Raw genomic sequence first — 15,979 nt, 5'->3', positions numbered from 1 at the left:
GGGCAGTTAATAGGGTGATCCTATGGGGCAGGCAATGGGGTGGCCCTATGGGGCAGGCAATAAGATGGCCCTATGGGGTGGTCCTATGGGGCAGGGAATGGGGTGGCCCTATAGGGCAGAGGCACAGCAGGGACCCACATTAGGGGCTGTTAATGGGGTTGTGGGTCTATTGTGGGGCAGCCTGAGGATTAGCCCCTCGTAGGGCAGCAGCTGCAGCTCCGCCATCTTGACGGGGGGGTCCGCCATGTTGGGGGGGGGCCGGTGCGTGCTCAGCACCACGTGACCGCTGGGGGGGAGGGGAGACGGGGTGGGACCGGAAGTGGGCGTGGCTACATCCGGTTGAGAGCGGAAAGGGTCGATAAGCTCCGCCCCCGGGTTGAGGAGTAACAGGAAGCGCTCCCCGGCCACGCCCCCTCTTAAAATGGCGATGCCGCTTTGTGGGCCCGCCCATAATAACTCGGCATCACCCACTGCCAGCGCTTCCTCCTTCTCACGCAGCTTCCGGAGCCGGCGGCTCAATGTCAGCAACTGGGCCTGGAACGGGAGGAGGGAGGAGTCACGATAGAACACGACCCCTCCCCATATACACCAGGTGAGCCCACCCCTAGGCATCGCCCTTTTAAGAACGTTGCCACTTGAAAGAACCCTTTGTTTCCCACCTATGGGCCCACCTGGAGGTGTTGCCCCTTTAAGAAACACAAATTGCCCCTTTAAGACCCGACCCCGCCCACCTGGCTGCTGTTCCCAGGCCCCCTCCCCATATATACTCCAAGTGGGCCCACCCCCAGGCATCGCCCTTTTAAGAACATTGCCGCTTGAAGGAACCCTTCAAGTTTCCCACCTATGGGCCCACCTGGAGGTGTTGCCCCTTTAAGAAAACATTGCGTTGCCCCTTTAAGATCCGACCCTGCCCTCCTGGCTGCTGTTCCCAGGCCCCCTTCCCCTATATACTCTACGTGGGCCCACCCCCAGGCATCGCCCTTTTAAGAACGTTGCCACTTGAAGGAGCGGCAGCCCCGCCCCCTTCATTACGTATTCATAGACCCACCCTGAGGCGTTGCCACTTTAAGAACGCGTTGCCCCTTTAAGAGCTGACCCCGCCCCTTTAAACCCCGCCCACCTTGGTGCTGTTCCCGCCCTCCTGCAGAGCTTCCAATTCCTTCCAGGGCATCGGGGTCAGCTGCAGGGCAAAAGGTCAGAGGTCATGACCCCATATGACCCCCCATAGAACCCCATATAACCTCCATATGACCTCACAGAACCCCCATAGAATCGCATAGAACCCCATAGAAACCCATAGAACCCCATAGAACCATATATGACCCAATAGAACCCCATAGAACCCCCCTAGAACCCCATAGAACCCCCATAGAACCACGTATGACCCTATAGAACCCCATAGAACCCCATAGAACCACATATGACCCAATAGAACCCCATAGAACCCCCCTAGAACCCCCCTAGAACCCCATAGAACCCCATATGACCCAATAGAACCCCATAGAACCCCATAGAACCCGCATAGAACCACATATGGCCCAATAGAACCCCATAGAACCCCCATAGAACCCCATAGAACCCCATAGAACCCCCATAGAACCCCATATGACCCAATAGAACCCCATAGAACCCCCATAGAACCCCATAAAACCCCCATAGAATCACATATGACCCTATAGAACCCCATAGAACCCCATAGAACCCCATAGAACCACATATGGCCCAATAGAACCCCATAGAACCCCCATAGAACCCCATATGACCCAACAGAACCCCATAGAACCCCATAGAACCCCATATGACCCAATAGAACCCCATAGAACCCCATATGACCCCCATGACCCCACAGAACCCCCATAGAACCCCTTCGAACCCCATAGAATCCCATATAACCCCCATAGAACCCCCATACCCCCCCTTACCCCATAACTGCCCCATAGATCCCCATAACTTCCCCCTACCCCCCCACAACCCCCCTATACCCCATAACCCCCATAACCCCATAGCCCCCCCTCACCCCATAACCCATTACCTCCCCTTACCCCATAACCCCCCCAACCCCCCATAACCCATCCTTACCCCATAACCCCCCATAGATCCCCATAACCCCATAATCCCCCATATCCCTATAGCTCCCCCATAGCCCCCCATAACCCCATAGCCCCCCATAACCCCTCCTCACCCCATAGCCCCCCCTTTACCCCATAACCCCCCATAACCCCATAGCTCCCCTTACCCCATAGACCCCACTACCCCATAACCCCCCATAGACCCCCATACCCCATAACCCCCCATAGACCCCCATACCCCATAACCCCCCATAACCCCATAGCCCCCCATAACCCCCCATACCCCATAACCCCATAGCCCCCCATAACCCCACCATAACGCCCCCATAACCCCCCCTCATCCCATAACCCCCCATACCCCATAGCCCCCCATAACCCCATAGCCCCACCATAACGCCCCCATAACCCCCCATAACCCCCCCTCACCCCATAGCCCCCCATAACCCCATAGCCCCCCATAACCCCCCCTCACCCCATAGCCCCCCCTCACCCCATAGCCCCCCATAACCCCCCCTCACCCCATAGCCCCCCATAACCCCATAGCCCCCCATAACCCCATAGCCCCCCATAACCCCCCCTCACCCCATAGCCCCCCATAACCCCATAGCCCCCCATAACCCCATAGCCCCCCATAACCCCCCCTCACCCCATAGCCCCCCATAACCCCATAGCCCCCCATAACCCCATAGCCCCCCATAACCCCCCCTCACCCCATAGCCCCCCATAACCCCATAGCCCCCCATAACCCCCCCTCACCCCATAGCCCCCCATAACCCCCCCTCACCCCATATCCCCCCATAACCCCATATCCCCCCATAACCCCATATATGACCCCATACCCCCCCCACCTGTTCAGTCCCGGCCCCATTGGGTTCCACCAGCCCCACTTCGTCCCCATAGTTGATGATGGGGGCGTTGGGGAGCCCCCCCCACAGCAACAGCAGCACTTGTGGGGTCAGGGGGGGGCTCAGCCCCACAGCGTGACTCCATGGGGTGCCCAGCTATAGGGGAAAGGGGAAACAGTTATGGGGGGAATTGGGGGGGGGAGACCCTATAATTGGGTCCGGGGGGGGACCCTATAATTGGGTCTGGGGGGCGGGGGACCCCATAATTGGGTCTGGGGGTGGGACCCTATAATTGGGTCTGGGGGCGGGGGGAGGGACCCTATAATTGGGTCTGGGGGGGATGGAGACCCCATAATTGGGTCTGGGGGTGGGACCCTATAATTGGGTCTGGGGGGGGGAGGGACCCTATAATTGGGTCTGGGGGGCGGGGGACCCCATAATTGGGTCTGGGGGTGGGACCCTATAATTGGGTCTGGGGGGCGGGGGACCCTATAATTGGGTCTGGGGGGGGGAGGGACCCTATAATTGGGTCTGGGGGGCGGGGGACCCTATAATTGGGTCTGGGGGGGGGAGGGACCCCATAATTGGGTCTGGGGGTGGGAGGGACCCTATAATTGGGTCTGGAGGGGGAAGGAGACCCTATAATTGGGTCTGGGGGTGGGAAGAGACCCTATAATTGGGTCTGGGGGTGGGACCCTATAATTGGGTCTGGGGGTGGGGGAGGGACCCTATAATTGGGTCTGGAGGGGGAAGGAGACCCTATAATTGGGTCTGGGGGTGGGAAGAGACCCTATAATTGGGTCTGGGGGGGATGGAGACCCCATAATTGGGTCTGGGGGTGGGACCCCATAATTGGGTCTGGGGGTGGGACCCTATAATTGGGTCTGGGGGGGGGGACCCAGGAGACCCTATAATTGGGTCTGGGGGTGATGGAGACCCTATAATTGGGTCTAATGGGGGGCGGGGGAACCCATAATTGGGTCTGGGGGGGGGGGATGAGACCCTATAAATGGGTCTAATAAGGGTCAAGGAGACCCTATAATTGGGTCTGGGGGGGGAGGGACCCTATAATTGGGTCTGGGGGTGATGGAGACCCTATAATTGGGCCTAATGGGGGGCGGGGGAACCCATAATTGGGTCTGGGGGTGATGAAGACCCTATAATTGGGTCTAATGGGGGGCGGGGGACCCCATAATTGGGTCTGGGGGGGGGATGAGACCCTATAAATGGGTCTAATAAGGGTCAGGGAGACCCTATAATTGGGTCTGGGGGTGGGAAGAGACCCTATAATTGGGTCTGGGGGTGATGGGGACCCCATAAATGGGTCTAATGGGGGGTGGGGGACCCTATAATTGGGTCTGGGGGTGGGAAGAGACCCTATAATTGGGTCTGGGGGTGGGAAGAGACCCTATAATTGGGTCTGGGGGGGATGGAGACCCCATAATTGGGTCTGGGGGTGGGAAGAGACCCTATAATTGGGTCTGGGGGGGGGGACCCAGGAGACCCTATAATTGGGTCTGGGGGGGGGGATGAGACCCTATAAATGGGTCTAATAAGGGTCAGGGAGACCCTATAATTGGGTCTGGGGGTAGGACCCCATAATTGGGTCTGGGGGGGGGAGGGACCCTATAATTGGGTCTGGGGGTGATGGGGACCCCATAATTGGGTCTAATGGGGGGTGGGGGACCCTATAATTGGGTCTGGGGGGGGAGGGACCCTATAATTGGGTCTGGGGGTGATGAAGACCCCATAATTGGGTCTAATGGGGGGTGGGGGACCCTATAATTGGGTCTGGGGGGGGGAGGGACCCTATAATTGGGTCTGGGGGTGATGAAGACCCTATAATTGGGTCTAATGGGGGGTGGGGGACCCCATAATTGGGTCTGGGGGTGGGAGGGGACCCTATAACTGGGTCTGAGGGGGGGGGGGCAGGAGACCCTATATTAGGGGGTCCCAAATTAGGGGGTCTGGGGGGGGTCCCAAATGTCTGGGGTCCTCAATTGGGGGGTCTTTGGGGGGGGGGGGTGTCCCTATTTGGGGGTCTTTGGGGGGGGTCCCAAGAATCAGTGTCCCTTTATTTGGGGTCTATGGGGGAAGGGGGGGTCCCCAATTTGGGGGTCTATGGGGGGTCCCAGGGCTCTATGGTTCTTTATGGGGGGGGTCCCAGGGCTCTATGGTTCTTTATGGGGGGAGGGCTTCTATTTGGGGTCTATGGGGGGGGGGGGTCCCCAATTTGGGGGTTCTATGGGGGTCCCAGTGCTCTATGGTTCTTTATGGGGGGGGGGGTCCCAATTAAGGGGGTCTATGGGGGGGTCCCAGGGCTCTATGGTTCTTTATGGGGTTGGGGGGTCCCAATTAAGGGGGTCTATGGGGGTCCCAGGGCTGTAATTCTTTATGGGAGGGGGTCTCAATTAAGGGGGTCTATGGGGGGGTCCCAGGGCTCTATGGTTCTTTATGGGGGGGGGGTCCCAATTAAGGGAGTCTATGGGGGGGGTCCCAGGGCTCTATGGTTCTTTATGGGGGGCTCCCAATTAAGGGGGTCTATGGGGGGGTCCCAGAGCTCTATGGTTCTTTATGGGGGGGGTCCCAGGGCTCTATGGTTCTTTATGGGGGGGGGGTCCCAATTAAGGGGGTCTATGGGGGGGTCCCAGAGCTCTATGGTTCCTTATGGGGGGGGGTCTTTGTGTTCCACTCACACTCCATACAATAGGTGCCCCCCCCCGGCTGAGCCGCAGCAGCTGTTTGATGTGGGGGGGCTCCAAAGCAGCTTCGGGGTTGGTTGGGGGGGGGGTTTGGGGGTCGTGGGGGGGTCCCAAAGGCAACACCCCCATTAACAGCGGGACCCCAGACCTGTTCAACAGCTGCTCCAACGAGGGGGGGTCACGGAGACGGGTGCCCCCCATTAGTAACCTATGGGGGGGGGAAAAGGGGGAGGGGGTTAATGGGGGGGATTAATGGGGGGGGGGGGGTATTTGGGGTCAGGATGGGGGGTCTGAGATAGGGGGGGTTGGGGGTGTAAGGTCTATGGGGGGGCTATGGGGTTATGGGGGGCTATGGGGTAAGGGGGGGGATATGGGGGGCTATGGGGTTATGGGGGGCTATGGGGTAAGGGGGGGGATATGGGGGGCTATGGGGTTATGGGGGGCTATGGGGTAAGGGGGGGGATATGGGGGGCTATGGGAGGCTATGGGGTAAGGGGGGCTATATGGGGGGCTATGGGATTATGGGGGGCTATGGGGTAAGGGGGGGGATATGGGGGGCTATGGGGGGCTATATGGGGGGCTATGGGATTATGGGGGGCTATGGGGTAAGGGGGGCTATATGGGGGGCTATGGGGTTATGGGGGGCTATGGGGTAAGGGGGGGGATATGGGGGGCTATGGGGTAAGGGGGGCTATATGGGGGGCTATGGGGTTATGGGGGGCTATGGGGTAAGGGGGGGGATATGGGGGGCTATGGGGGGAGCTATGGGGTTATGGGAGGCTATGGGGTAAGGGGGAGGTTATGGGGTAAGGGGGTGGTTATGGTTATGGGGAAAGGGGGGTAATGGGGGGCTATGGGGTAAGGGGAGGGATATGGGGGGGGGCAATGGGGTTATGGGGGGCTATGGGGGGTAGGAATGGGGGTATTTGGGGGTCAGAGATGTGGGGCTGGGGGTACTTGTGGGGCAGAGCTATGGGGCAGTACCTGGGGGTCCCATCCGCGTCCCATTGCTCTGTCATGTTCCGTAACTCATCCAACAGCGTCGGCTGTGGGGTAGGGAGGAGTCAGCCCCATAGGGCCACCCCATAGCACCCCATTAAACCCCATAGCACCCCACTGTGCCCCATAGGGCCACCCTATAGCACCCCACTGTGCCCAATAGAGCCACCCCACAGCGCCCCACTGTGCCCCATAGCACCCTACTGTGCCCCATAGGACCACCCTATAGCACCCTACTGTGCCCCATAGGGCCACCCTATAGCCCCCCATTGAGCCCCATAGCACCCCGCTGTGCCCCACAGCACCCTATGGGGCAGCCCTATATCCCTGCTCCAGGAGACCCTATAGGGCAGCCCCACAACCCCACCCCACAGCACCCTATAGGGCAGCCCCATATCCCTGCCCCACAGCCTCATATCCCTGCCCCACAGCACTCTATAGGGCAGCCCCACAACCCCACCCCACAGCACCCTATAGGGCAGCCCCATATCCCTGTCCCTATGGGGCAGCCCCATATCTCTGCCCCACACCCTATAGGGCAGCCCCATATCCCTGTCCCTATAGGGCAGCCCCCCACCTCCATGTTATCGATGTCATCCAGGAAGACCCCATGGAATCCACGCTGCAGCCAGGCCCCGATCGCTCGCTGTGGGGCACAACAAGGTCACCATTGTGCCCCATAACCACCCCATAGCCACCCCACAACCACCCAGCCACCCCCTATCTGCCCCATAGCCACCCCATAGCCATCCCATAGCCACCCCACAACCACCCAGCCACCCCATACCTGCCCCATAACCACCCCATAGCCATCCCATAGCCACCCCACAACCACCCAGCCACCCCCTATCTGCCCCATAGCCACCCCATAGCCATCCCATAGCCACCCCACAACCACCCAGCCACCCCATACCTGCCCCATAACCACCCCATAGCCATCCCATAGCCACCCCACAACCACCCAGCCACCCCCTATCTGCCCCATAGCCACCCCATAGCCACCCCACAACCACCCAGCCACCCCCTATCTGCCCCATAGCCACCCCATACCTGCCCCATAACCACCCCACATCCATTCATCTGCCCCATATCTGTCCCATAACCACTCCGTAGTCACCCCATAACTACCCAACTGCCCCATAACCACCCACCTGCCCCATATCTGCCTCGTAACCACCCATCCACCCCATATATCCACCCCATAACCAGCTGTCTGCCCCATACCTGCCCCACAACCACCCCATATCCACCCCACAACCAAACAACTGCCCCATATCTGCCCCATAACCACCCTGTATCCACTCTATACCCCCATAACCACCCCATATCCGTCCCACATCCACCCTATATCTGCCCCATAACTACCCCATAAATGCCCCATACCTGCCCCACATCCCCCCCATATCTGCCCCACATCCCCCCCTACCTTTAACACAGCGCTGTGGTTGCCGTGGGGGGGTCCCTGTGGGGGCACCTTCAGCTCCACCAACACCTTCAGTCCTATGGGGGGGGGGGACAGGGGGGGCTCAGTGCCCCATTTCCTACCCCACAGCCCCCTAAATAGCCCCCCCAGACCCCCCCAGCCCCCCAAGTTACCCCCCCATTGCCCCCCCACCCATTACCCCCACAGACCCCATATCCCACCCTATAGACCCCACATCCCCCCCCATAAACTCCACATCCCCCCCTTAGACCCTATATGCCCCCTATAGACCCCAGTTCCCAACATCCCCCCCATAAACCCTATGGCCCCCATAAGGCCACCCCATAGCACCCCATTGTGCCCCATAGCACCCCACTATACCCCATAGGACCACCCCATAGCACCCCATTGTGCCACCCCATAGCACCCCACTGTGCCCCACAGCACCCCATTGAGCCCCATAGCACCCCACTGTGCCCCATAGCACCCCACTGAGCCCCATAGCACCTCACTGTGCCCCATAGCACCCCACTGAGCCCCATAGCACCCCACTGAGCCCCATGGCACCCCACTGAGCCCCATAGCACCCCACTGAGCCCCATGGCACCCCATTGTGCCCCATAGCACCCCACTGAGCCCCATGGCACCCCATTGTGCCCCATAGCACCCCACTGTGCCCCATAGCACCCCACTGTGCCCCATAGGACCACCCCATAGCACCCCTTAGCGCCCCATAGCACCCCATTGGGCCCCATAGCACCCCATTGGGCCCCATAAGACCACCCCATAGCACCCCATTGTGCCCCATAGCCCCCCCCATAACTCACCCTTCTCCTTGGCCTCCCCCAGGACCCCCCCCAGCTCCTCCTCGCTCCCCATGTGGGGGGGCCATTCGTCCAGGGGGGGCTCTGCATTGTTGTTGTGGTTGGGGAGGGGGCCCAGCAGGAGACCCCCAGCCAACGAGGCCACGTAGTCCAGGTGGGAACGGAGACCTGGGGGGGGGGGGGGCAGAAAACCCCATTGTGGGGGGGGCTTATAATGGGGGGGGGGGTCAGAAAACCCCATTATGGGGGGGGTTTATAATGGGGGGGGGTCAGAAAACCCCATTGTGGGGGGGGGTTTATAATGGGGGGGGTCAGAGAACCCCATTATGGGGGGGGCTTATAATGGGGGGGGGGTCAGAAAACCCCATTATGGGGGGATGGGTGGGTTTATAATGGGGGGGGGGTCAGAGAACCCCATTATGGGGGGGGCTTATAATGGGGGGGGGGGGGGTCAGAGTACCCCATTATGGGGGGGGGGGGGGGGTCAGAAGACCCCATTATGGGGGGATGGGTGGGTTTATAATGGGGGGGGGGGTCAGAGAACCCCATTATGGGGGGGGCTTATAATGGGGGGGGGGGGGGCTTATAATGGGGGGGGGGGGGGGGGGGGGGGGTCAGAGAACCCCATTATGGGGGGATGGGTGGGTTTATAATGGGGGGGGGGTCAGAGAACCCCATTATGGGGGGGGCTTATAATGGGGGGGGGGGGGGGGGGTCAGAGAACCCCATTATGGGGGGGGTTGGTTTATAATGGGGGGGGGTTAGGGGGGGGGCTTAATGAGGGGGGGGGTCAGAAAACCCCATTATGGGGGGGGTGGGGGGCTTATAATGGGGGGGGGGGGGTCAGAGAACCACATTATGGGGGGGGGTTATAATGGGGGGGGGTCAGACAACCCTATTATGGGGGGGGGGGGTGGGGGGGTGTCAGAAAATCTCATTATGGGGGATGAATAAAAGGGGAGGGGGCAGAGAACCCCATTATAGGGCTGGGGGGGGGGGGCGGGGGGGGTTTATAATGGGAGGGGGGTCAGAGAACCCCATTATTGGGGGGGTTTATAATGGGGGGGGAGGTCAGAAAACCCCATTATGGGGGGGTGGTTGGTTTATAATGGGGGGGGTGGGGGGAAGGGGTGGGTTTATAATGGGGGGGGGGGGGTCAGAGAACCCCATTATTGAGTGGGTTTATAATGGGGGGGGAGGTCAGAAAACCCCATTAGGGGGGGGGGGTTGGTTTATAATGGGGTGGGTGAGGGGAAGGGAGGGACTTATAATGGGGGGGGGGGGGGGGAGATGGGTTTATAATGGGGTGGGGGGGTCAGAGAACCTCATTATTGGGGGGGGGGTTTGTAATGGAGGTGGGGGGAAGGGGTGGGTTTATAATGGGGGGGGCTGAGAACCCCATTATAGGTGGGGTTTACAATGGGGGGGGGCAGAAAATCCCATTATGGGGGGGGGGGGTTGGTTTATAATGGGGTGGGTGAGGGGAAGGGAGGGACTTACAATGGGGGGGGGTGAGAACCCCGTTATGGGGGGGTGGGGGGATTTATAATGGGGGGGGGGGTCAGAGAACCCCATTATGGGGGGTTTATAATGGGGGCGGGGTCAGAAAACCCCATTATTGGGGGGGGGTTTATAATGGGGGGGGGGTCAGAAAACCCCATATTGAGGGGAGTGGGTGGGTTTATAATGGGGGGGGTAAGGGGACGGGGGGGTTTATAATGGGGGGGGGGTCAGAGAACCACATTATGGGGGGGGTGGGGGGGCTTATAATGGGGGGGGGGGGTCAGAGAACCACATTATGGGGGGGGGTTATAATGGGGGGGGGTCAGACAACCCTATTATGGGGGGGGTGGGGGGGTGTCAGAAAATCTCATTATGGGGGATGAATAAAAGGGGAGGGGGCAGAGAACCCCATTATAGGGCCGGGGGGGGGGCGGGGGGGGTTTATAATGGGAGGGGGGTCAGAGAACCCCATTATTGGGGGGGTTTATAATGGGGGGGGAGGTCAGAAAACCCCATTATGGGGGGGTGGTTGGTTTATAATGGGGGGGGTGGGGGGAAGGGGTGGGTTTATAATGGGGGGGGGGCTGAGAACCCCATTATGGGGGGGGGTTGGTTTATAATGGGGTGGGTGAGGGGAAGGGAGGGACTTATAATGGGGGGGGGGGGGGAGATGGGTTTATAATGGGGTGGGGGGGTCAGAGAACCCCATTATGGGGGGGGTGGATGGGGGCTTATAATGGGGGTGGGGGAGGTGGATTTATAATGGGGGGAGGAGTTAGAGAACCTCATTATTGGGGGGGGGGAGGGGTGGGTTTATAATGGGGGGGGGTGAGAACCCCATTATGAGGGGGTGGGGGGGCTTATAATGGGGGGGGGGGGGGTCAGAGAACCACATTATGGGGGGGGGGGTTATAATGGGGGAGGGTCAGACAACCCCATTATTGGGGGGGGGTTTATAATGGGGGGGGGGGTCAGAAAACCCCATATTGAGGGGAGTGGGTGGGTTTATAATGGGGGGGGTAAGGGGATGGGGGGGTTTATAATGGGGGGGGGGGTCAGAGAACCCCATTATGGGGGGGGTGGGGGGGCTTATAATGGGAGGGGAGGGGGGGGATTATAATGGGGGGGGGCCAGACAACCCTATTATGGGGGGGGGGGGGGTGTCAGAAAATCCCATTATGGGGGATGAATAAAAGGGGAGGGGGCAGAGAACCCCATTATAGGGGCGGGGGGGGGGGGGGTTTATAATGGAAGGGGGGTCAGAGAACCCCATTATGGGGGGGGGAAATGTTAGGCTTATAATGGGGGGGGGGGGGGGGGGGGGGGGGGGAGTCAGAAAACCCAATATTGGGGGTGGGTTTATAATGGGGGGGGGCACAGAACCCCATTATGATGGGGGGGGAAAGGTTGGGCTTATAATGGGAAAGGGTGGGGGGGGGGGGAAGGAAGGAAGTTTATAATGGGGGGGGGGCACAGAACCCCATTATGGTGGGGGGGTTCATAATGGGGGGCTGGGGGGAAGGAATAGGTTTATAATGGGGGGTGGGAGTGAGGGGTGAGCTTATAATGGGGGGGGAAGGAGTCAGCTTATAACATGGGGGGGGGGACTATATGGGGACGGGGGTATCTATATGGGGATTGGGGGGGGGAACTAAATAGAGGCGGAACCATATGGGCGGAGTCTATGTTCCCCCCCGCCCCCTCTCCACTTCCGGTTCTCACCCTCCACGCTCCCGAAGACTTCCGGCGGCGCTCTATACACCCCATCTCTCCTCCACCAATCGGCGCCGCTTCCGGTCACGTGACAGCGGGGCGCTCTAGCCACAATGGCGGCCGCCGCTCCCAACATCCCCAACCAACCCAACCAAAACGCCGCTAAAAGCGCCGTCCGGGCCCGAACCCAACCGGGAGCAGCCGCCGCTTTAAGCAATTCCTCCTTCCCCAACCCGGTAAATTTCGGTCCTGTCGGTTCGTTGGATCCTGCGGCCTTTACCAGCCCGTTTTTTTCCGGTCCGGATGTTCCTCCTTCAGGTGAAGCCATGGGTTGTTTTTCGGCTTCTAAAGCGGACAGTTCTAAGTCACGGGGTGGGGCCTCGATGTCGGCGTCCATCTTGAAACAGGCCTTAAAATGGCGTTAAGTTCCTGTGGGGAGCGAAAACGAACGGGGACCTCCGACCCCGAGCGGCGACTCGGCGCCTCTGAGGGGAAGGGCGGGAAGCGCGGGGCTTATATACCCTCTGGTAACGCCCACTTCCGGTCGCGCCCGAACTTCCGGTTCCGGCCCAGCGCTGAGAATGATCTGATTGGTCGCTTCTACTTCCGGGAGAGCGCACTTCCGGTCTCACCAGGATTGCATCAGTTTATGTAGTCACGCCCACTTGCAGACGCGCACCGGCTTCCGGTCACGTGACTGCGCGCTTTCGTATGATTGGCTGAATTCATGTCACGTGATCGTATACAGACCAGCACGTGACTGCTGATCACGCCTTCCGGCTCACCCGTATCATGTTGACCACGTGATATCCTTCACTTCCGGTTGCCCAAACTTCCGCCTTACAATAAGCCCCGCCCACTTCCGCCCGCCATTTTGAATCCCCTCAGCTCCGCCGCCGCCATTTTGGGGCCCATTTTTGGGGCCAATTTGGGGGTTTTTGGGTTCAATTGAGGATGAAAGGCCGGGATTTGAGGTTGGGGGTCACAATGGGGCCATTTTGGGGTCATTTAGGGCCATTTTGGGTAATTTTGGGGTTGTTTGAGGACAATTTGGGCGGAAAGGGGGGAAGATTTGGGGTAAAATGGGGTTTATTTGGGGTTCAATGGGGGGGGCAATTTAGGGTCAATTTGGGGTCATTTAAGGTCAAATTGGGGTCACCTTGGGGTCATTTAGGGTCATTTGAGGTCAATATTGGGTCAATTTGGGGTCATTTAGGGTCATTTGGGGTCAATATTGGGTCAATTTAGGGTCATTTTGGGGTCATGGGTCATTTAGGGTCAATTTAGGGTCAATTTGGGTCTTTTGGGGTCTAGGGTCATTTGGGGTCAATTTAGGGTCAATTTAGGGTCATTCGAGGTCAATTTAGGGTCAAATTGGGGTCAATTTAGGGTCATTCGAGGTCAATTTAGGGTCAATTTAGGGTCATTTGAGGTCAATATTGGGTCAATTTGGGGTCAATTTAGGGTCAATTTGGGGTCATTTGAGGTCAATATTGGGTCAATTTAGGGTCAATTTGGGGTCATTTGAGGTCAATATTGGGTCAATTTAGGGTCATTTAGGGTCGATATTGGGTCATTGGGGTCATTTAAGGTCAATTTAGGGTCATTTAGGGTCCATTTGGGGTCATTTGAGGTCAAATTCGGGTCATTTAGGGTCAATATTGGGTCATTTGGGGTCATTTAAGGTCAATTTAGGGTCATTTAGGGTCCATTTGGGGTCATTTGAGGTCAAATTCGGGTCATTTAGGGTCAATATTGGGTCAATTTGGGGTCATTTGGGGTCATTTAGGGTCGTTTAGGGTCAATTTGGGTCTTTTGGGGTCAATATGGGGTTATTTAGAGTCAATTTGGGGTCATTCGAGGTCAATTTAGGGTCAATTTGGGGTCATTTGAGGTCAAATTCGGGTCATTTAGGGTCATTTAAGGTCAATTTAGGGTCAATTTGGGGTCATTTGAGGTCAATATTGGGTCAATTTAGGGTCAATTTAGGGTCATTTAGGGTCGTTTAGGGTCAATATTGGGTCATTTGGGGTCATTTAAGGTCAATTTAGGGTCATTTAGGGTCCATTTGGGGTCATTTGAGGTCAAATTCGGGTCATTTAGGGTCAATATTGGGTCAATTTGGGGTCATTTGGGGTCATTTAGGGTCGTTTAGGGTCAATTTGGGTCTTTTGGGGTCAATATGGGGTTATTTAGAGTCAATTTAGGGTCATTTGAGGTCAATTTAGGGTCAATTTGGGGTCATTTGAGGTCAATATTGGGTCAATTTAGGGTCAATTTGGGGTCAATTTAGGGTCAATTTGGGGTCATTTGGGGTCAATATTGGGTCAATTTAGGGTCAATTTGGGGTCATTTGGGGTCATTTGAGGTCAATATTGGGTCAATTTGGGGTCAATTTGGGGTCATTTAGGGTCGTTTAGGGTCAATTTGGGTCTTTTGGGGTCAATATGGGGTTATTTAGAGTCAATTTGGGGTCATTCGAGGTCAATTTGGGGTCAATTTACGGTCATTTTGGGGTCAATTTGGGGTCATTTGAGGTCAATATTGGGTCAATTTGGGGTCAATTTAGGGTCAATTTGGGGTCATTCGAGGTCAATTTAGGGTCAATTTGGGGTCATTTAGGGTCATTTGGGGTCAATATTGGGTCAATTTAGGGTCATTTTGGGGTCATGGGTCATTTAGGGTCATTTGGGGTCATTTAAGGTCAATTTAGGGTCAATTTGGGTCTTTTGGGGTCTAGGGTCATTTGGGGTCAATTTAGGGTCAATTTAGGGTCATTCGAGGTCAATTTAGGGTCAAATTGGGGTCAATTTGGGGTCAATTTAGGGTCATTTGAGGTCAATTTAGGGTCAATTTAGGGTCATTTAGGGTCCATTTGGGGTCAATTAGGGTCAATTTGGGGTCATTTAAAGTCAACTTGGGGTCATTTAGGGTCAGTTTAGGGTCAAAATTGGGTCATTTGGGGTCATTTTGGGGTCATGGGTCATTTAGGGTCATTTGGGGTCATTTGAGGTCAATATTGGGTCAATTTGGGGTCATTTGGGGTCATTAGGGGTCGTTTAGGGTCAATTTGGGTCTTTTGGGGTCAATATGGGGTTATTTAGAGTCAATTTAGGGTCATTCGAGGTCAATTTAGGGTCAATTTGGGGTCAATTTGGGGTCATTCGAGGTCAATTTAGGGTCAATTTGGGGTCAATTTAGGGTCAATTTGGGGTCATTCGAGGTCAATTTAGGGTCAATTTGGGGTCATTTAGGGTCGTTTAGGGTCAATATTGGGTCATTTGGGGTCATTTAAGGTCAATTTAGGGTCATTTAGGGTCCATTTGGGGTCATTTGAGGTCAAATTCGGGTCATTTAGGGTCAATATTGGTTCAATTTAGGGTCAATTTAGGGTCAATTTGGGTCTTTTGGGGTCAATATGGGGTTATTTAGAGTCAATTTGGGGTCATTCGAGGTCAATTTAGGGTCAATTTGGGGTCAATTTGGGGTCAATTTAGGGTCAATTTGGGGTCATTTGAGGTCAATATTGGGTCAATTTAGGGTCAATTTGGGGTCATTTAGGGTCAATATTGGGTCAATTTAGGGTCATTTAGGGTCGTTTAGGGTCAATATTGGGTCATTTGGGGTCATTTAGGGTCATTTGAGGTCCATTTGGGGTCATTTGAGGTCAAATTCGGGTCATTTAGGGTCAATATTGGGTCAATTTGGGGTCATTTGGGGTCATTTAGGGTCGTTTAGGGTCAATTTGGGTCTTTTGGGGTCAATATGGGGTTATTTAGAGTCAATTTGGGGTCATTCGAGGTCAATTTAGGGTCAATTTGGGGTCATTTGAGGTCAATTTGGGGTCAATTTGGGGCCAACGTTGGGTCATTTAAGGTCAATTTAGGGTCATTTAGGGTCA

At 56.6% G+C, this 15,979-nt stretch overlaps 2 protein-coding genes across 3 annotated transcripts in view; one reads left to right on the top strand and one right to left on the bottom strand.

Moving 5' to 3' along the window:
• Window positions 1-18, top strand: part of MUS81 (MUS81 structure-specific endonuclease subunit) — a 9,333-nt gene extending 9,315 nt beyond the window's left edge. The window contains exon 11 of the mRNA XM_085535505.1: window positions 7-18. Coding sequence (XP_085391631.1) covers window positions 7-18 — 12 coding nt within the window. The remainder of the gene's footprint in view (window positions 1-6) is intronic.
• On the bottom strand, window positions 1-12,565 carry SLC3A2 (solute carrier family 3 member 2). Of its 2 annotated transcripts, XM_085535496.1 has the most exons (9): window positions 12,088-12,565; window positions 8,866-9,030; window positions 8,042-8,115; window positions 7,193-7,261; window positions 6,601-6,662; window positions 5,611-5,824; window positions 2,918-3,070; window positions 1,121-1,180; window positions 1-534 (listed from the first exon to the last, which is right to left on the bottom strand). In XM_085535496.1, exons 1-9 carry the CDS (start codon window positions 12,473-12,475, stop codon window positions 109-111), a joined length of 1,611 nt encoding a protein of 536 aa, XP_085391622.1. In that variant the 5' UTR covers window positions 12,476-12,565; the 3' UTR covers window positions 1-108. The 2 variants fall into 2 exon arrangements, with proteins under 2 accessions (XP_085391622.1, XP_085391623.1); XM_085535497.1 differs by lacking the exons at window positions 5,611-5,824; window positions 6,601-6,662.
• Window positions 12,566-15,979: the final 3,414 nt, after the last annotated feature.

This window comes from Coturnix japonica, unplaced genomic scaffold, assembly GCF_054131305.1.
Source record: "Coturnix japonica strain WE unplaced genomic scaffold, WE-NBRP24 Scf128, whole genome shotgun sequence".
NCBI classification, from domain to species: domain Eukaryota; kingdom Metazoa; phylum Chordata; class Aves; order Galliformes; family Phasianidae; genus Coturnix; species Coturnix japonica.
This window is presented reverse-complemented; position numbering and strand designations above follow the sequence as displayed.

Excerpts from the sequence above, each read along its gene's own strand:
- SLC3A2 (XM_085535496.1), bottom strand. The coding sequence starts at position 12,475 with ATGGACGCCGACATCGAGGCCCCACCCCGTGACTTAGAACTGTCCGCT. Across the intron at positions 5,825-6,600 it reads GACGCGGATGGGACCCCCAG|GTTACTAATGGGGGGCACCC; the intron begins GTACTGCCCCAT and ends CCCCCCCCATAG. Across the intron at positions 3,071-5,610 it reads GGGCACCTATTGTATGGAGT|CTGGGCACCCCATGGAGTCA; the intron begins GTGAGTGGAACA and ends TTTCCCCTATAG.